At 40.5% G+C, this 22,374-nt stretch overlaps 1 protein-coding gene across 2 annotated transcripts in view; it reads left to right on the forward strand.

Moving 5' to 3' along the window:
• RALGAPA1 (Ral GTPase activating protein catalytic alpha subunit 1) overlaps positions 1-22,374 on the forward strand; it is an 882,008-nt gene that overhangs the window by 587,712 nt on the left and 271,922 nt on the right. For both annotated transcript variants that reach the window (XM_030214290.1, XM_030214291.1), the window contains exon 36: positions 21,153-21,308. In XM_030214290.1, the coding sequence (XP_030070150.1) occupies positions 21,153-21,308 (156 nt within the window). The remainder of the gene's footprint in view (positions 1-21,152; positions 21,309-22,374) is intronic.

The following is a 22,374-nucleotide window of genomic DNA, read 5'->3' on the forward strand; positions in this document are numbered from 1 at the left end:
ATGAATAAAATTGCGAGTTATGAGAAATCAGCTCTCAATCTTTATTGATATACTCACCGAAGAAGCAGATAATATAGGATGAGATATAGCTTTTCTCATAGGGAAATCTGACAGCGAGACAAGCCTGTCTCATCTGGTCAAGATTCTCCACTACTTCATTCTGCTGTCAGTTCTTAAATACTCTTTTTCATTACATTGATATCTATTAGCTTCAATTATTGCAAATATGCTAGCACCTGAATGTTTCGGCCACAATGAGTCTGCAATGTCTTTCCTGACCACAGGTTTTGCCCTGCCCCTTTCAAAGTTCTGTTTTTCTCAGCACCTGGTCCACTGTCATCTATCTTTTGCAAGATATCTAACCACATCTTCTCGAAATGGCCTGTCCAGCTGGCATTTTTACATCAAGTTTGGCTAATTTTACATCAGTGCCAAATTTCAGTAACTCTTTAGGCTGTCACAACAAAGTTACTGCAATCTGCTGCAATCTTTGAGTCAGACAGGCTTTTGGATTTTTATTGAGGCCTAGTTTAGCAGTAGCAAGCCTCTTGACCTGTTTTTCCCAAAGTCTAGTTACAACAGTTTTCTACAGATAGAGCAGCTTTTAAATTAGTAACGGGGTCGAGAGTCGCTCAAAAGCGCATGGGTCAGGATAAGGTATCTTTCAAAGATATAACCAAAACAGGGAAGATAGGGTATCCTGATAGTGAGGTTGCAAAAGAGACCGTAGTAGATCACGTGTCCTTAAATAAAAATAAAAATTAGACAAAAGATTGCAAATTAATACTGTCAAGTATTAAGCATCATGTAAACAGGAACAACAAACATAGTTTGAAATGTCTATATGCGAATGGCAGGAGCCCAAGAAATAAGATGGGAGAATTAGAATATATTGCACTAAATGAAAAATTAGATATAATAGGCATCTCTGAGACCTGGTGGAAGGAGGATAACCAGTGGGACACTCATACCGGAGTACAAATGATATCGTAGTGATAGGGTGGATCGAATTGGTGGAGGGGTAGCATTGTATATTAATGAGAGCCTTGAATCAAATAGATTGAAACTTCTGCAAGAAACAAAACACTTCTTGGAATCACTGTGGATTGAAATTCCATGTGTAAAGGGGAAAAGGATAGTGATAGGAGTGTACTACCTTCCACCTGGCCAGGATGAACAGACGGATGCAGAAATGTTAAAGGAAATTAGGGACGCAAACAAACTGGGCAACACAATAATAATGGGTTATTTCAATTCCTCCGATATTGATTGGGTAAATGTAACATCGGGGCACGTTAAGGAGGTAAAGTTCTTTGATGGAATCAAAGGACAGCTTTATGGAGCAGCTGGTACAGGAGCCAACAAGAGAGGGAAAAATTCTAGACCTAGTCCTTAGTAGAGCACATGATCTGGTGCGGGAGGTAATGGTGCTGGGGCCGCTTGATAACAGTGATCATAATATGATCAGATTTGATATTAGCTTTGAAGTAAGTATACATAGGAAATCAAATACGTTAGTGTTTAACTGTAAAAAAGGAGACTATGATAAAATGAGAAGAACGGTGAAAAAAAACTTAGAGGAGAGACTGCGAGGGTCAAAAACTTACATCAGGTGTGGATGCTGTTCAAAAACACCATCCTGGAAGCCCAGGCCAATTATATTCCGTGTATTAAAAAAGGAGGACGGAGGAGCAAGCGACAGCCAGCCTGGTTAAAAAGTGAGGTAAATCAAGCTATTAGAGCTAAATGAAAATCCTTCAGAAAATAGAAGAAGGAACTGACTGAAAAATAATAAGAAACAGCATAAGGAATGTCAAGTCAAATGCAAAGTGCTGATAAGGAAGGCTAAGAGGGACTTCGAAAAAAAAAAGATTGCGTTGGAGGCAAAAACATATAGCAAAAATTTTTTTAGGTATATTAAAAGCAGGAAGTCTGCAAAAGAATCAGTTGGACTTCTAGTTGACTGAGGATTAAAAGGGGCGATCAGGGAAGACAAAGCTGTAGCAGAGAAATTAAATTAATTCATTTCTTCGGTCTTCACCGAGGAAGGTTTGGGTGGGATACCGGTGCCGGAAATGGTATTCAAAGCTGACAAGTCGGAGAAACTTAATGAATTCTCTGTAAACCTGGAGGATGTAATGGGGCAGTTCTACAAACTGAAGAGTAGCAAATCTCCTGGACTGGATAGTATTCATCCCAGAGTACTGATAGAACTGAAAAATGAGCTTGCAGAGCTATTGTTAGTAATATGTAATTTATCCTTAAAATCGAGCGTGGTACCGGAAGATTGGAGGGTGACCAATGTAACGCCGATTTTTAAAAAAGGTTCCAGAGTCTGGGAAATTATAGACTGGTGAGTCTGACGTCAGTGCCGGGCAAAATGGTAGAGACTATTTATTAAGAGCAGAATTACAGAGCATATTCAAAAGCATGGATTAATGAGACAAAGTCAACATGGATTTAGTGAAAGGAACAAACATATGGATAAAGGTGAGCCGGTTGATATTGTGTATCTGGATTTTCAGAAGGCATTTGACAAAGTGCCTCATGAAAGACTCCAGAGGAAATTGGACAGTCATGGGATAGGAAGTAGTGTTCTATTGTGGATTAAAAACTGGTTAAAAGATAGAAAACAGAGAGTAGGGTTAAATGGTCAGTATTCCCAATGGAGAAAGGGTAGTTAGTGGTGTTTCCCAGGGGTCTGTGCTGGGGCCACTGCTTTTTAACATATTTATAAATGACCTAGAGATGGGAGTATCTAGTGAGGTAATTAAATTTGCTGATGACACAGTTATTTAAAGTCATTAAAAAGCAGAAGGATTGTGAAAAATTACAAGAGGACTTTACAAGACTGGGAGACTGGACGTCTAAATGGCAGATGACGTTTAATACGAGCAAGCGCAAAGTGATGCATCTGGCAAAGAAGAACCTGAATTATAGCTATGTCATGCAAGGTTCCACGTTAGGAGTCAGTGACCAAGAAAGGGATCTAGGTGTCGTCGTTGATGATACGTTGACACCTTCTGCTTAGTGTGCTGCTGCAGCTAAGAAAGCAAATAGAATGTTAGGTATTATTAGGAAAGGAATGGAAAACAAAAATGAGGACGTTATAATGCCTCTGTATTGCTCCATGGTGCGACCGCACATCAGATATTGTGTTCAATTCTGTTTGCCCCATCTCTCAAAAGATATAGTGGAATTAGAAAAGGTGCAGAGAAGGGCGGCGAAAATGATAAAGGGGATGGGACGACTTCCCTATGAGGAAAGGCTAAAGCGGCTAGGGCTCTTCAGCTTGAAGAAAAGATGGTTGAGGGGATATGATAGAGGTCTATAAAATAATGAGTGGAGTTGAACAGGTAAATGTGAAGCGTCTGTTTATGCTTTCCAAAATACTAGGACTAGTGGGCATGCGATGAAGCTACAAAGTAGTAAATTTAAAATGTGTAATTAAACTCTGGAATTCGTTGCCAGAGAATGTGGTAAAGGCGGTTAGCTTAGCAGAGTTTTAAGTTGGACTTGGGGAAAATCCTCTTTTTTCTGGGATAAGCAGTATAAAATGTTTTGTACTTTTTGGGGATCTTGCCAGGTATTTGTGACCTGGATTGGCCACTGTTGGAAATAGGATGCTGGGCTTGATGGACCTTCAGTTTATCCCAGTATGGCAATACTTGTGTAAAATGAGAATAACTATTCACCGATACTATGCAATCAAAAGTACCCACTGAGAAGAGCCACTCTCTTCCCAGGCAGAGTCCAGTCAGATGAGACACTCTAAAAAATGAAAACCATCCAACCGAAGCTTGAACACAGCAGAGGGCTAACAAGGAAACCAAGAAACACAGAACCTCAATTAAACACCTGATAACAAAAATGAACATAGTCACGCTGCCAGAGGATGTTTACCTACCAACAACGCCAGACCAGTGGTAAACAAAACAGAAATAATAAAAAGACTGGATAACCGACAAAGACCTCAGTCTGGTTTTCCTCACTGAAACATGGATCCATGACAAAGACAACCCTATTATACTGGAGCTATGTTATAAAATGCTACACTGGACCAGAAGAGGGAAAAGGTGGGGGAATCGCTCTAATATATAGATCCTTTCTAATGATAGAAGCTATAGCAGAATCCATAACACCACAAATAGAAGTCCACCTCAATTAAAATTAAGGACCAAACTCCACTCAACCAACTATGCTGCATCCTATTTTACAGACCCCCCAGGAAATTGGAAAGCGACTCAAACAACTTTCATAGAATATATAGCAAACATACGTGTAGCAAACCCCATGTCATGCTAATAGGCGATATCAACATTCACCTAGATGACCAGATGGCAGAGAGCTCCAAAGACTGCGATTAATTCCTCAAACTATGGGACTTCTAATGACCATCGGTGACCTTTACCCATGTCCAAGGCCATGCAATATACCTGCTAGCTCATAGATTCTCACAAGACAACTTCAACATAATAAAACTCGAGATGGACAGAAATACCATGGTCTGACCATTTCAAACTAACCCTCAACTGGAAAGAACACAGGACCCCACCAACACAAATACGAACACCTTACAAATCATGAGGAAAGATGTCACGTCTGTGGCCGTGACCACCCTCATACTTACCCTGTTTCTGGGAGTCAGTGGCTGTGCTGGCTTCTGCTTGTCTCTGTGTCTGTCTCTGTCTTAGTTTCTCTCTGGCTCTGTGTGCTGATTGCCTTACTGGACCTCACCTGTGTGGGCTATGCCACTTCCAAGATGGCTGCCGCCTCCTCTATGCCACTATCCAAGATGGCTCCTGCTTGTCCTTCCTGTGGGCTCACTTCCTCTGTGTGTCAAGCCTTTGTTTGGAGGCAAGGAACTTCCTGCTTCTGTCCTGCTGGTGGTGACTCATCAGTGAGTTCCTTTATAAGGAAGGCCTGTGCTTGCAGTCAGTGCCTTCGCATGGTGTCATTGTCTGGTGTCATGCCCAGAGGCCGACAGGTTAGTTAGTGTGTTGCTGCGCTGCTTCTAAGCCTGTCTTCTGTGTGGGCTTTTGCCCTTCTGTGTGGGCTTGCCCTTCTGCTTAGTACCTGTGGGCTTCTTGCCCTTCTGTGTGGGATTGCCCTTCTGCTTAGTACCTGTGGGCTTCTTGCCCTTCTGTGTGGACTAGTGCCCTTCGGTTCCCTGTACCTGTGGGCCGCTTGCCCTTCTGCGTGGGCTGCTAGCCTTCTGCCTTTAGTCTGTGTTTGCAGCCTGCCCTACTCCTTGCTTGTATATTCTGTGTGCACATCCTGAACCTTGTATATCCTCTCTGCACATCCTGGTTGCTATCCTTCTGCCTTTAGTCTGGGTTTAGAGCCTGCTGTTCAGCCCTGGTTTCTCCGTCTGTGTTGGCAGCCTAACCTACTCCTTGCTTGTATATTCTATGTGCACATCCTGAACCTGGTATATTCTGTGTGCACCTCCTGGTCCCTGCTTGTTCGTCCTGAGTCCTGGTTTTGGCTAGCTAGTGTTATCCGGTTTCCCGCTCTGCCTAACTACCTTCTGTCCCGTGTGTCTAACTTGTACCTTGCTTGTATATCCTGTGTGCTTATCCGGATCCCTGCTTATGTATCCTGATTCCTGTATCTGTCTAGCTAGCGTGTATCTTCTGGGGGAGTTATCCTGTTACCTGCCTCGACCTAGCTAGTGGGTTTGCCCTGGGGGTATTCCCAGTCTCCCCTTCTTCCTTGCTTGCATGTCTGCCCTAGTCCCTGCTCCTGATAAGCTTCTGTCTGTCTAGTCTGTCTGGTGTGCCTGGCTTAGCAGCTGCTTGCAGCGCTTAGTGCAGTCTAGTATTGTTCCCTCGTGTTTCCTAGACCCGAGGTGGGTCCTCTGGATCTTCAGTTCCGGCCTTGCCCTACAAGTCCTGTCGGCCGCCCGCACGCTAGAGCTCAACTCTAGCGGAAAGGTGGCTAAGTACAGGTGAAGCGGTTCCTGTTCTGCCGGTTCAGTTGCCTACTTCCAGTCCAGAGGTCCGGTCCTTCCGGACGTCCAGTTCCAAGACGGTCTTGCCTGCCGCTCTGCGGCAGGGGCCCAAGGGCTTACGATTCCCAGTGCTGCCTTGAGGACCTGACAGTATGCCCAAGGCCCTCGAGAACGCGACAAAAGATTGATGCGATCAAATTCTGGTCTGCCATATATGCAGACCAATGATCACCAACACGGAAGATTTCCTGTCAGAATGGGATGAGAGAACCACCAACATACTGAATGTCATAGCCGCAATGAAAACCAAAACCAGACAGAGGCATAAAGCAGCCCCCTGGTGTGAAGAAGGCTGAAAGTGGAAAAAATACACTGCAGAAAACTGGAACAAACATGGACGAAACACAAAAGTGAAACAAACAAAATCGCATGGAGGAAAGTGCGAAATAGTCACATGATCAAAATGAGACAGTCTAAAAAGAAATTCTATAAAGAACGTATAGGTTCAGATTACAGAGATACAAAGAACTTATAAATATACTAATGAACACCAGACCCTTGATGGCATCTAAGAGGCCCCCCCCCCCCAATCAGCAAATGAACTTGCCAGATTCTTCAAAGAGAGATCCAAAAAATAAGGTATAGTCTAACACAAATGATACAAACTTTGAAACCCTCATAGATGAACTCGATCACCCTCCAGAAGAAGCCCCAGCAAACAGGATATGGATCACCTTCACTCTACGCACAAAGGGTAGCACAAGCACTAAGAGAATTCTACTCAGCATATTGCATGTTAGATACATGTACCAACCATGCACTAAAAGTCATAGACCAGCTCACCTTTCATCTGACCTTCACGTTTCAGGAAGGCCGATTCCTACTGGATAATGGCAACATTCTGATCACAGCAATCACAAAAGACGTCAAGGAAAACATCAAGGATATCTTGAACTACAGACCAGTGGCATCCATATCTCTAATAACTAAAATAACGGAAGGCATAACAGTGAACCAGCTAAAATGACTACCTCAACAAATTGTCCATACTATATGAATCTCAATCAGGCTTCAGACCTCTTCACAGCATCGAAGCAGTGCTGATTACAATATTGGATAACTTCATAAAGGAAATCATGAAAGGAAAAAGCATTCTGCTACTACAATTTGACTTGTCAAACATGTTCAACATGATCAGCCATCAAATCCTCAAAAGAATGCTTGACAAAATAGGCACTTGTGCTCAAATGGTCCTTGGATTCCTAACTACCAGATACTACCAAATGAAGATGAATTCCTCTCTCCCCCTCCCCCTCCCCCATGGAAAGCTGAATGTGGGGACCCCCAGTATTTGCTGCAGGGGCGTAGCTACGGGTGGGCCTGGATGGGCCCAGGCCCACCCAAACGACGACGACTGGAACGGCGACTTTTACCTGAAGTTGCTGCGATGAACGGGCGGGCAGCGCTGCGGTAGTAAAAGCAACAAGGAGGCAGGTTCGACTCCGTCCTTCGCTTCCCTGACCTCTGCGTCTCGCCTTCCTCTGACATCATTTCCTTTCGGGCAGGCGGGACGCTGAGAGGGCAGGGAAGTGAAGGAAAGAGTTGAACCTGCCTCCTTGTTGCTTTTACTACCGCCGCCCGCCCGCCCGTTCGTCGCTGCAACTTCGGGAGTGCAAACACAGCAAGCAAACCTGTGAGCTGCTGCATCCACGTTCTCGTTCTTTACAGGTGGCTGGGTCCGGGAGAGGGCAGCAGCTCAGGACACCTTCTCCTGTTGCATCAGGTGTGTGGTTTATTTTTAAAGCAGTACATTAACCTCCCCAACCCCCAAAATAAACACGAAAAGAGCCTGTTAACAGTGTGACAACTTGCATCTCTGTCATGCTGTGGGGTTCTGCATCCTGTACACCCTAATTAATAAGACATTCATGCAACCTACACAATTGCCATGTCCTTGCCCTATTCCCAAAAACCATTTGCACCCACTGCCTCTTCTGTTCCTTTCCATTGACCAGAGGATTGGATTGAATGAGGTCTCACAGATCTCTGCATTTCTCTACTGTTGGCTATGCTCTTGCTCTTCACATAGGTCTGTCACTTTCTCGGGAACCTCAATTAAGATCTTTCTTAGTGGTGGTGGTGTCACCTTTTCTAAAGAGAATAATTTTTTTCTTTCCTCCTGTAGCCTCTCTGTATATAAATCTCTTTTGTCCCTTTTTCTTTTTTTTATTTTTTTCTACTGTCAGTTAAACTTGTATGGGATGTCAGTATAAGCATCATATGGTCTATAAAAGGGGAGAAAATAAATCAGATGAAGTAGCCTGAAGAAGAGCCACCCGTACCCTTCTTGGAGAGCAGAGGGTCGAACAGCCTTGCACCTCTTAGGCATAACATGTATCTGCTTTCGCCACCTGGCAGTACATGGTCATTGCAAATGACAGCCCCAGAATCTGTGGAAACAGACAAGAAAGCACTGTGACCTGGCCCACATTGTCAGTCCTGCAGGGAGAAAGATTGTGTGTAAGGCCATCTTTAAAGGTTTGTGTTGGGGGGGTGGGGGTGGACAACTGAAGAACCCTCTCCCCACAATAGCCATGCCCAACAATCGGACACAAAGTCTACGAAAAGGGGAAATACAGAAACAGATGTGAGATGCTATATGGGGATGACAATACTGGACACTGGGAGGGAGGGGTATATGGACACAGGGGAGAGATACCAGACATAGGGGAGAATAGGAACTCAGAAGGGAGGTACTGGACATGGGAGGGCATAGGGACACAACGGATGATGCTGGACACAGGGGTAGGGGATACTGGACAAGGAACCATGGGGACACAGAGAAGGGAGATGGATGGTGGACATGGAGAGAGAAGACATGACAAATAGGAGACTCTGGTGAGTGAGTTAAGACAGAGGAAAGAAGAAACCAGAGACTGATTTGAAAAGTAAAATAGCCAGACAACAAAAGGTAGAAAAATAATTTTATTTTCTATTTTCTGATTATAATATGTCAGATTTGGAATGTACATCTTGCCAGAGCTGGTGTTAGACATGGCTGGAGCCCAGGCCATAAATTTGGGAGGGAACCCCAAAGCCCATCACCAGGCTGCACTGCCTTCAGCTTCCATCATGCTTGTGGTTCTCTCTGGCCAGGGGACCAACAGCAATTGCTCCAGTTGCACTCCTCTAACACCATCCCTATAACATACTATCTTTATATTTTGCACAGGAGGAAATTCATTTCTTTCTGTTTTTCTGGTATTGTATTGCATGCAAGGTTGGCTTCCTGGGGTTTTGGTTATATTTATAATTTGTAGTCAATTATTCTATATTTAGCATTTTTGTTCCATGTGTGTGATCGAGGTATTCTGTTAGCATGAATTTTCTATGTAGCCTTCAGTAGTAAGTTTGGTTTGTTCAGTTTTCCCAATAGATGTATTGATATTTTAAGGTCCCTCTGTAATATGTAAGGCAATGCCTTTTTCATAGGTAGAATCCTTGTTTTGGAAGTTAGTGCTGGCATTGTAGATTTGCTCTAGGTTATTATTTTGTTTTAAAGATTGTTTTATTTACTATATGGTGGCTGTTGAGATTACGGTGAGTTTTATGGGGAAATGTCCTAACTCTGCTCAGCACCCATTGAGGGTTCTGTGGATGCAGAATTTATTTGCAGAATTTAATACTACACTATACTTTCTGGGATAATTTCTACAGCTGTAACTGGAGAGATATGCTGAAAAGTGTTTGGTCTTGCTATACAGGCTAAGTATGTGTGTTAGGGGGCAGAGGCTCAATGGAGGCTGAAGAGTGCAATCTCTTGTACTTCCCCCTAGCCCTCAATGTGGCCTGCAGTCACTGAAGCCTTCACTGCTACCCTCATTGAAGTTATTGGGAATGGGGTAGAGGTGGAGCATGGGGTGGGGCATCAGGTGGCAAGTTTTTCAATTTCAAAAAGTTGGCAACCCTGGTGCCCACCCATCTGACCTGTTGGCCCACCCAAAAATTGCCTTCTGGCTACGCCACTGATTCGCTGCTCTCACTAATACTATTCAACCTAATGATGACCCCCCCTTGCCAAACACTATTCAAACAAGGCTTCAACTCCAGTATACGTAGATAATGTGTCAATATACATCCCTTTTAAAAAAGATCTGCATGAAATCACAACCAGATTCGTGGAAGGTATCACTATAATGGAATCCTGAGCATCTTCGTTCAAACTTAAACTGAACAAGGAAAAGACACACTGCTTGATAATAATATCATCACACAACACATCATTTCCTAAATATCACCGTCGTGGGTACATCCCTCCTGATAGATAACCTAAAAATCCTGGGCGTCATCATAGACTGCAATCTGTCCTTCAACAAACAAATCTCAAACACCGCAAAGAAAATTTTCCAGACCATGTGGAAACTGAAATGCATTAAAAAAAACTGCTTCCCAAGAGATGTGTTCTGCACACTAGCCCAATCCATGGTCCTTACCCACGCTAACTATTGCAACGGAATCCATACAGGATGCAAGGAACAATCACTAAGGAGAGTGCAAACAGCACATAACACAGCAGCAAGACTGATCTTTGGGAAAGAACAATTTGAAAACGTAAGATCGCTACTCCAGTACCTACACTGGCTACCCGTTAAAGCATGCATATCCTTCAAGGTGTTCTCCTTAGTCTACAGAATCGTTTTTGGACTAGCTCCATAATACATGACAAACCTAATAGAACTACCTATACACAATGCAATCAAGGGTGCAAGAACCTATCTCACCCTACACTTCCCCAAATGCCAAGGCCTGAAATACAAATCTTCATACTCAACTAACTTTACATACATTTGCCCGAAGCTATAGAACTCAATACCAATGAACCTAAAATGTACAAACTATTACTTAGCATTCTGAAAACAACTGAAAGCCCACTTCTTCAGAAGATTCTTCTTCGATGAACCAACATAGTCAAACAAAACAGTAACCAACATTCCATGGTACTTGATCTCTAATAGAAACTGAATAAGGCAAACACTAATTTTTAACCGGCTATGTAACGTGTCTAACCGAATGTAAATGCAAGCCACATTGCACGGACAACTAGATTGGAAAATGTGGGGTACAAATGCAGAGATAAATAAATATATGTTGCACTAGAAATACAAGTTACTTGTTTCAGATTCCTTTTACTAGCCTTTGAATTATAAGAGCCACAATTTTTTCTATAAGCATGCTGCTGCCTAATCCCTGTCATTACTTCTATATTATGTGGCATATACTCATCACAATTCAATAGATATCTAGTTAGATGATCATTGAAGTATGCAATAGAATATAGATTGTTAGAAATAGGATAAGGAATAATATTAAGCATACCCTTTACGAGTGAATAACTTAAGAAATGACCCCATAAGGAGTAACAGCATGATTACAAACCTGAAGTGCCCCATCATGACTCAAATAAAGTTATATTTCCAAGAATTAAAAGTTAAACATTAAAACATCAAAGTATTAGCCATTAAAAAGCTTCTAAAAACAGAAGACCCAAACTTTCATGTTAAGTAAAAATTAAAAGTATAAAATGTCTACAGAGTTGCATGCAAAGTCTGTAAAAATATTCTAAACCGCTCAGATAATGGCTTTCTGATGGTGTTCCTGCCTCAGGAGTTGGCGTCTCTCTGCCGGGGCAGGTGATGTCATATGATAGTGCCCTCTATTTCTGAGTATCGGCTCCTCCCACTTGCAGCCCGAACAGCTTCTGATGGTAAAAAGTCTTTCGGTTTTGCTTTGGTCACTTTAGGTTGGAGTTGGTGCTCCAGAGTTTGTGTTCCTTTGGCAGCACGTCTGCTCTTTGCTGTAATATTTCTGCTTCCTGGCAATAGTTGGCGCTGTTTTTTTCTGGTGCCTAGTTATACTGCAGCTTCAGAGTGCTGTCCCTGGTTACAGCCACTGTCTGCGGATTTTTTTGCGGGCCCTGCTGGTTGCAACATCTCCGCACTTGTACCGGCACTATATTTGTGGGTTTCACACAAGTAGCTTGGCGCTCCAAATCTGAGACATCTCTTATATTAAATTCCTAAATGTCTGTATAATATGGTCCAAAGGGCCAGAAGGAGTCCAGGCATAAATTTCAATTACCCTAGCGTTAACTCGATAAATGTCATGTCAAGAAATGCCAAGGAGGTAAAATTCCTAGACAAAATAAATGACTGCTTTTGCACTTCAGTTCTGCCTCTTGAAACACTTTGTTGATGTTATATCGCTCTACCTGTGTTTTTATGTTGTGTAGAATGTGACATCTGTTCTGAAGTATCGGAGTTGTTCTAAGCTTGATTACACTATCTTCTAGTAAGACTGTGGCAGTATCATAGAGACTCCTGAAAACACAATTTGTGTAGATTCTTGATTCTGCAAATCAGTTAAAGTCTGCTTTTACACCCTGATATTGTGATTTAGTGTCATTCATCTCCTTCACTGTCTGGTATTCATTGTTCAAAAATACCATCTTGGAAGCCCAGACCAGATATATTCCACCTATTAAAAAAGGTAGAAAGAAAGAGCCAATGACAGCCTGCATAGTTAAAAGGTGATATGAAAGATGTTATTAGAGCCAAAAGAACATCTTTCAAATAATGGAAAAAGGATCCAAAACAGGAAACAGCTTAAGCACTGGCAAGTTTGATACAAAGCATTGATTAATAAGGCTAAAAGAGAACTTGAAAAGAAACTTGCCATAGAGGAAAAAACTCATAGTAATAACTTTTTCAGGTATATCAGAAGCAGAAAATTTGTGAGGGAATCAGTCAAGGATAACAACATGGATGAACTGGAACTGAAACAAATCTTTGTGAAACTGGAAGATGTACTAAGCCAAATCAACAAGTTAAAGAGCAGTTCATCACCTGGACTGGATGGTATACAACCTAGAGTAGTGAAAAAATAAACCTCAAAAATGAAATTAGTGATCTGTAACCTGTAATCTGTAACATAGTCTGTAGTACCTGAAGATTAGAAGGAAGCCAATGTAATGGGGGAAACAGAAGGCTGCAACCCAGGAAGTCCCCCCCCCCCCCCCCCAAAGCCCCGAATGAAGTCTTATCTCAAGGCAGGCTACATTGGAGTAGTTTGGCTTCAGTTGGGTCCATGGGGACATTCTCAGACCACAGCATGAAAGGCGAGTCATTGAGCCCTCCGCTACAGGTTGCTCCTTCCAGACCTGAATGTGACTTGATTACAACAGATACGCCAAAGCAAGGGAAGCCGATGAAGGCACTCTGGCTTTTGGTGGTGAGAAGGGATCCGTTAGCTGCCTTTTCCCCCATTTTACCATCTCTGGAGGCAGTCCTGACCAAGTGGATAGCTGCTTCATTGAGTCTGAGGAAGTTCGAAAAGCTGGCAGTGGTGATTGAGTCCTTGTGGGACACTATCTAGGGAATGCAGTCCTTCAGGTATCTAATTCCTTTGGATCAGAAGTTTTATCTTTAAAAGGAAATTGTCAGAATCTGTTACAGGATTTGGGGCAGCAAGTTACCAGAATCGAATCAATAGACCAGCAGGTGAAACAGTTACAAAGCTTTTGTACTGCAGCTATTAAGGAAAGAAATATTCAGGCATGTAAGTTTGCAAATTTGGATAATGTTGTCAGTAAGAATCATTTAAGATTTCTTAACTTTCCTGAATCTCCTTTGATTCCAGCTATGGATATGCTGAAAAATATTTTCAAGAGTTTTTTGGGGTTCCAGTAGAGGGCTTTCCACCCATAGTGAAAGCTCAATATCTTTCTGGTTTATCTTGGAGTTCTAATGAAAAGACTCAACCTGACTTATATCTTACAGAGTTTCTGGAAAGCTCGTTGGAGATTATTAATGAACGAACCACACTTCTGGTAACTTTTGCCTTGGAAGCAAACAGAAATAACATTTTTCAATGTATTTTTGTCATACGAAAGCAAACTTTTTGAGCTCTACAATACAAGTGTTTACTGATTTGGCTAGAACCTTGGAGAAGAAGTTAGGAATTTCTGGTTTTGAGACCTAGAGTCCTGGCTTTGGGAGGTTCTTTTGCATTAAAATTTTCCTGCTGATGTATGGTGTCACTACTTTCTGTTACTTATATTTTCTTTGATTCCAAAATATGGTGTCACTAGATGCTGCTAAAAGTTGCTAAATTTTCTATCTATTATGGAGGATAGTGGAACTGAATCACTGGATCATCCTGCTTGAATAGAATGCTGAGTGACTGGCTGTGAGTGTTACCCCTCATATCTATCTAGTTAATTTCATTTATTGTTTGAATCTTTATTTCTTTATATCTTGGTCCACCTTCTTTGTGGCCTGTTTTGTGGTTATTTTTCCCTTGGGAATTTTCTTTTTTGATTTCAATTATTTCTGTTTTCATTCACAAGTTTGTTCTTTGAATGTAAAATGTATAATTTGCGTAAATAAAATTAACAAACAATTCCAAAATTGCTTAGAGCAAATCCAGTTAGAAACTTGTATCATATATAGTTGCTCTAAATCATAGACATTTAATTGAGCATTTGAATGCATAAATTATCATTAATAATAACTAGCCTCATAAGCCCAGGGTACCTTTATATTAGGACACCTCTGACTGGCTCTCATCCTAGGCTAACCCACCAGCCCGAAACCGCAGAGAAAAACTCTCATATTCATGTTTCACCGAGAGAAAAGTCTGAAATGTCTAGACTAGTGGGGAAACATTCATAGTCTTGTAAAATAGTAGTTCAAATACTCAACAAATTTCCTTTTATGACCAATGAAACTCTAAATTTGGTCTATAAAGATAAGAAGACAAAAAATGTGCTTCCAAATCAAACAAATGGCGTCCAGGTTGATATCAACCTGGACGCCATTTGTTTGATTTGGAAGCACATTTTTTGTCTTCTTATCTTTATAGACCAAATTTAGAGTTTCATTGGTCATAAAAGGAAATTTGTTGAGTATTTGAACTACTATTTTACAAGACTATGAATGTTTCCCCACTAGTCTAGACATTTCAGACTTTTCTCTCGGTGAAACATGAATATGAGAGTTTTTCTCTGCGGTTTCGGGCTGGTGGGTTAGCCTAGGATGAGAGCCAGTCAGAGGTGTCCTAATATAAAGGTACCCTGGGCTTATGAGGCTAGTTATTATTAATGATGATTTATGCGTTCAAATGCTCAATTAAATCTCTATGATAAATTTTTTAAAAAAGATAATGGAACTTCAAATCAAACAAGGCTGTCTTGTTTTACGTTTACTTCCTAATGTATTTTTGCCAATACGTCCTCTTTCACTTGCCCACACACAATATTCAGACATCATTTCTAATATCTTAAATATTAGGGCTGTACTGAATATTCGTATTTGATTCATTTTGGCCCCAAATAGTGCCCAGAATACATTTGTATTCAGCCAAATAGTGATTTAAATTCTAATATGATTAATCTGGTACTCTACTGTGCTAAATCCTACTGAAACACTCTGATTTCATGTTGCTTCTTGTATTATATATGTTAAAGCTTAATGCCCATTATTCATTTTCAGTATTTGTATTCTACCAAATATTTTTCATTATTCATATTTGATTGAATAGTAAAATATGCTATTCGATACAGCGCTATTAAATATACTATCTGGTTTGACTCTTTGGATAAAGCTGCAGATGAACTACTAGACTGTGGAGATCACATGCCATTGTGTAGTGAGGAATAAATTATATCATCCAGGATTATTCCTATTAAAGCACCAGATGCGCCAATTAGAACAAAAATGTTGAAAAAATCTGTCATATAAAAGACAGGATGTAAATCTGTGAGTTGATTTTACTATTTGAAGTTACTGTATTTTTTTTTTTAATTTTATGTTAGTGTAAATTTTATACCAAGTACAAAACTTGAATAAGGTAATACAGGAGTAACACCAATATAAAGTATTATTTTGATTTAGATAAACATTTTTACCTTCTTTAGACCACAAAAGAGCATTTTGGAGAGGAGGTACATTTTCAGGAGAGAAATTGAAAAATAAGGAAAAAAAAAGAACAATTTAGCATAGCACAATCACCTGTTACTACTTTAACACAATCTCTCATCATTTGACATTAAACTTTAATTACTTTAATATTTTCTTTTGATTCATGAAAGCTATCAATTGTTCAGGTTGAAAAAAAACATATTTTAGACCTTGGAAATTTTTATCACACATTTGCATGGATAGTTCAAATAAAAGAAAGCTCCTAGGTCCAAAATGTCTTTTCTTAAAGCCAAAAAAGATTTTCTTCTTTCCTGTATCTGTCTAGTAACGTCAGGATACATCCATATCTTTTTCCCATAAAACAAGGATTCTGACTTCTTAAAAAACATGCATTTCATTGCTTCCATATCTTGTTCAAATATAAATGAAACAACAAAAGTCTGCCTTTCAGTATCCTCAGTTATTGAAGATTCTAAAATCTCCGTTAAGCATATTTTCTTTTAAATTTTCTTTTAAATCTTTTTGTGAAGATAATTGTTGGGATGAATCCAAAATTTCTCCTTCTTGATTCTTTTTAGTTGGAATATAACATATTCGGTTTATCGGAGGAATATGATCAGGGGAATAATTCAAAATTTCCACCAAATATTTTTTAAAGATATCAAGAGGAGTATAACCAAAACTTTTAGGAAAATTTAAAAGACATAAGTTCAGTCTTCGATTGTAATTTTCTATTTGCTCAATTTTTCTATAAATTATGTTTTTATCTTTTATCGCCGCTACAGAAAAATCTTTTCTTACATCAGCCTTTATTTCAGATATTTGACTTGAAGAATCTGTTTAAGATGTTTCAAAAGATTTTGATAATGAATCTACTGTAGTTACTAGGGTAGAAATTTCTTGCCTAGAATTAGTTAGTTTAATGTCAAGTCTTTGTAAAGCTTGTCAAATGCTCTCCAAAGTTACTGGCTCCTTAGATGGCAAAGATCTAAATAAAGCCTGGGAATCCAAAAGTCCCAGGCCTCCGCTAGCATTTCCCTCTACAGTGCCTCTTACCTGAGGCCTTTCTTCACCGTCTTCTGAGTTCGAAGACCTCAACTGCAACAGGGAAGCTGCGGGTGGAGGCAGTGGATTGATTTCTGGGGGTGAAAGCGTGATATCTAGCCCCTGGATGAAGGGGGATTCTCCTCCTCCTAAGTCAGCGGAGTTGCTCCCGGAATTTTGTCCAGGCATCTTCACCGCGAACCTCTCAATGCTCCGCTCTGACGGTGGCGAGGTTCTGACCGTCGAGGCTCCGGTCTTAACCAAGCCTTTTGGTATGAGGCATATTGGTTAGCAGGAAAAAAAAGTTTGTTTGCAGCTGAGCAGAGAAGCTCTCAAGCGTGTGCAGTATGTGCCGCCATCTTAACTCCTCCCTTAAGAGACCTCTACTGTATTGTAAAAAAGCTTATATAGGCAAGAAATTGGATGAAGTTGACAATAATCCACCGGCAGAGCCGGTGGTGGGAGGCAGGGATAGTGCTGGGCAGACTTATACGGTCTGTGCCAGAGCCGGTAGTGGGAGGCAGGGCTGGTGGTTGGGAGGCTGGGATAGTGCTGGGCAGACTTATACGGTCTGTGCCCTGAAGAGGACAGGTACAAATCAAGGTAGGGTATACACAAAAAGTAGCACATATGAGTTTATCTTGTTGGGCAGACTGGATGGACCGTGCAGGTCTTTTTCTGCCGTCATCTACTATGTTACTATGTATCACCTTTTTAAAAGTGTTAATGATTTAATTTTTGCTCCTTGTTCATTAGCTCAGGATACGCATCTGACTTTCTCAGATTTCTTGGAATTTTTCCACACTAAGGTGTCAAACTTGGATGTAGATAACTCCCCACTTGTTGAACTGTTCTGAGGTTATAGTGCTCCAGATTTGAGCTTAGAGATATCTGGTGAGTTTTGGTCACAATTTCACTCAGTCATAGATAGAGAAGTGGCCTAACATCTTTTAGTTGATACTTTTCAGTGATAGCTTTGGACATGATTCCTTTTTTCTATTTTGACCCAATGCAAGGAGGTGTTTTTGTCACTGTTCTTGAGCAGTTGACTGATTTTATGGAGAAAAAACAAATTTTGCATAAGAACCAATCGGGCTGTAGGCATCAACACAGTATCGAATCATTTTTGTTGTCTGTGGTAAATGTTAACTTTGGTGACAAAGGATCAAGATTATGACACACTTTGGATTCCATTAGATCTGAGTGCTGCACTTGATACCATCTCCCTCTCCAAACTACTTACTTTGATATATAAGAGAGGGATTTGTTCTATTGTTTTACAGTGGTTTAAATCTTACTTTCTTAATAATGTGCAACTTGGGAATTGAAGAAAGGAGTACCTCAAGGTTCACTCGTCTTTCCTATACTTTTTAATTTATATCTTGCACCTCTGGCTGAATTTCTTGAGTGTTGGGAATATACATTTCATTTCTTTGCTGATGATATTCAAATACTTGTTCATATGCAGGATGATCAATTTCAAGTGATGTCCAATCTTAATTGGAAACTTGTTTTGCTGAGCAAATGGTCGTGTGAGAAATCTTCGATGTAGTTATCTTGATTCCAATTTTCTGCCTGTACACCCAGTGTTGCAAAGTAAACCAGTTCTGTTAAACGAGGATATTGGCATAATGAAATTGCAAGGTAACAAGTCCTTGAAGTTTGACAAATATATTGGAAATGTTGTAAAATAATGTTACTTTTCAACCTGATTAAAATAACTCATGCATTTGTAAGAAGCAGGCTGTATTAGGCTGCGCATTTGATTTGCTATTCTCTAAACAACTTACGAATTTTATAAAATATTATAGAAAAAAAAGTTGTACAGGAATCAGAGAGAATTAAAAGTCTTTAATTACTCACCCACCATCACAGCATCAGACATCAGTTTCAAGTTATAACAAACTTACAAAATCTAACATCAGTACCTCTGGTAATTATAAATAATTAGACTAATTATATAAAGAAGAGAAAAAGAAGGAAGGAAAGAGTTTGTTCCTCATACAAAGGTCACAGAACAGAGAGAAAGCAGAGAGAAAGAATGAAAGAAAGATTCATAGCTATAGAGAATTAGTTTCTATCAAGGGGGGCAAAGAGTACCTCCCTGGAAATAGGTTGTGACAAAGATATGAAACTCTCCTGCCATCCTGACTATTTCACAGTTCCTTTGTCTGCAGTATGGTTTTAAAGGCTGTGGTGAGTATCCACCTCTCCTCTACCCTGGACCAATCATAGGTGCTGCATATGGGCTACAGACTTGTAATTGGGACTTTCATATGTGCTGGAAGCTTACAGTTGGTGTCCTTGCCATTCCTGCTTTCAGTAAATTACTTTTGTAACAAGATATACCAGGTATGTGAGTTGCCAGTTGCCTTAGCAACATTTTCACCATCAGAGCATGTGACCAGCCAGAAATTCCTTCATGTGGCTGATAGGAAAAGAGAGATGGGGGATGGGAAATAGTGCAGTATACCTGAAGTAAAACTTTACAGCTTATACCTAAAATTATAGAACAAGGCTTACCAGGAATAGTCTTAAAAGACTTCAGCTGATGCAAAATACAGTAGCACTTATGAACTTTTCCATCAACTATATATTACCTCAGTTTTGAAAGATTTGCACTGGTTACCCATTTCAGCCAGGATCACATTTAAACTGTTACGTTTGATTTTTAAAGCTTTTTGTTTAGGTGTACGAAAATACCTGTTCAATAAGTCGATCAAACAAGAACAACGTTTTTTGCATTTTTCTCAACATTGCTGCAGTTTCTGTCCTCAGTTAAGGCCATATAGAAAGTTCTCAGTCAAACATATAAATGGCAAGTGACCGACTCACCTGCAAATGCACAGTAGAGACTTCCCTCTTTGTCCCACCCTCGCGTCAAGACGTGATGACGTCAGAGGGCAGAACAAAGAGGGAAACGGAGTCGGCCGCTGGAGCCTGGAAACGAACATCGTGCGCACCAACCTCCACCCCCATCCCCGCCGCCACTCCCTCCCCCCTTCATATCGGGCCCCTTGCACTGACCTGATAGCGCCTCTCACCTCCGTGTGGAAGCGCTGCTGCCTGCAGCGCTTTCACACGGAGGTGAGAGGCGCTGTCAGGTCAGTGCAGGGGGCCCGGTATGGAGTGGGGAGGGAGCGGCAGCGAGGAGGGTAGCTGGAAATCTCGCCCGTTTTAACGGGCTTAACGGCTAGTAGATAAATAAAATTTGCAAGACTAACATCTACAAGAAATGGAGCCTTCTGTTATATGGGATCATTTTATGGTATTCTTTGCCCACTACTATTAGTGGTTCATCGTTATTTTGGGTTTCGTAAGATAGTTTGTTTTGAAAATTATTTTTTATGTCAAGGGTTATGTCTTGATTGTATGAAGAGTTGCATGGATGTTTATATTTATAATATAAGATGTAACTCAATGTGTTTACTGTGTATTATTTTTTTCATTGCAAATCACTTTAAAACTTAATGTATTAAGTGGTATATCAAATTAATAAACTAAATCAAATCAATACTGGTAACATACTAAAATGAAAGCGAACACTTCATATCATATTCTTTTTCACAGAAAATGCTCTGCCCAACTTATAAAGAGATTAAATTCTTTAAAATAGGGATACATGCATATCATATAAAAGTACGTTATGCTCTTGTTGACACATGCTCATTTATATAAGAGCCATTATCCATCTGTAAAACATATTTTACATATAGAAATCTGCTTTTTAAATTACACCCTTATTATGTTTCTTATGTAGTAAGATTGAATTTGCTTTTCACAGTAAGGGCTCTGTTTACTAAGCTGCACTGAATGCATGCACACTTTTTAGCATGCGCTAAAAATTAGCACGCACTAATGCTAGAGACACCCATAGGAGTATAATGGGTGTCTTTATCAGCGCGCGCTAAAAAGTGTGCACACCTACAGCGCGGCTTAGTAAACAGAGCCCTAAGAGATGAAACTCTCTTTTTCTAATGCTTATGTGCCTCTTTTATGCAGTATAAAAAGTCTAATAGTTTAATGTATACTCCACTTGCCCAGACATTACATCAGTTTCCACAGCATAATCAGTAAGTCAGGTCAAGCATCCGTTTTAAATAAAAACACAAGATCTGATCCCTACTAATTCATGTAATGTGGGTTGGCTTTTTGGCTAATATGACTCTTTCTCCTAGGTGAATCTAACAAACCACTGTGGCTTTCTGGGAGGATTGCAAAAGAACAAGAGCACTGGACTGACCACTCCATATTTTGCTACCTCTACAGTAGAAGTTATGTTTCATGTGTCAACAAGGATGCCCTCTGACTCTGATGATTCTCTAACAAAGAAGGTGGGTGTTTTGACTGTTTCCTTTCTTCAGTGTTTCAGCTTTTGTGTTGTACAGAGAAATCAGCTTATCATTTACTCATTAAGTACATAAGTATTGCCATACTGGGAAAGACCAAAGGTCCATCAAGACCAGCATCCTGTTTCCAACAGTGGCCAATCCAGGTCACAAATACCTGGCAAGATCCCCAAAAAGTACAAAACATTCTATACTGCTTATCACAGAAATAGCGGATTTTCCCCAAGTCCATTTAATAATGGTCTATGGACTTTTCCTTTAGGAAGCCGTCCAACCCTTTTTTAAACTCCGCTAAGCTAATCGCCTTTACCACATTCTCTGGCAACGAATTCCAGAGTTTAATTACACGTTGAGCGAAGAAACATTTTCTCCGATTTGTTTTAAATTTACTACATTGTAGCTTCATCGCATGCCCCCTAATCCTAGTATTTTTGGAAAGCACATCTACCCATTCCACTCCACTCATTATTTTATAGATCTCTATCCTAGTTCACCAGGGTGATGCTTTCCTTTTAGGAGACCTCCCTCCTCCTCCTCTGCCACCGATCTCCCTCCAATCACCCCTATCTTCCATCATAGTAAAAATTTCCATAATTCTGTAGATAAGTTGCATATTGCCCCATTCCTCTCCTATTGTACAGCAGAATGAGTATTATGGTAGTCTGTTCCTTTCCTCTCCATATTGTGCAGTACAGGATGATCACTCACACAGTTCTGCACCTTCCCTGCCCATACAGTATTGTGCATAAAAGTGAGTTACATGGCCCTCTACCCCACCTCTCACCCTTACTATATTTTTCAGGAGGAGGAGTCACATGGTATTTTACACCAAGTTATACTGTACTGTACAGCATGATATGTTATATAGCACACTTCTGCACCCCTCACCAGCATTACAGTGTACTTCTCCTTCCCTCTGTATACTGTCATATAGCATTCTACCAATGAAAAAAGATATAAAAAAAGAACAAGGGAAATCTCAGTTTAAAAATCATAAAGACCCAATCTGTGTGCAAACCACTAAGTATCAGTAGGATACCAAAAATTATAC

The sequence above is a fragment of the Microcaecilia unicolor genome, chromosome 9 (assembly GCF_901765095.1).
Source record: "Microcaecilia unicolor chromosome 9, aMicUni1.1, whole genome shotgun sequence".
NCBI classification, from domain to species: domain Eukaryota; kingdom Metazoa; phylum Chordata; class Amphibia; order Gymnophiona; family Siphonopidae; genus Microcaecilia; species Microcaecilia unicolor.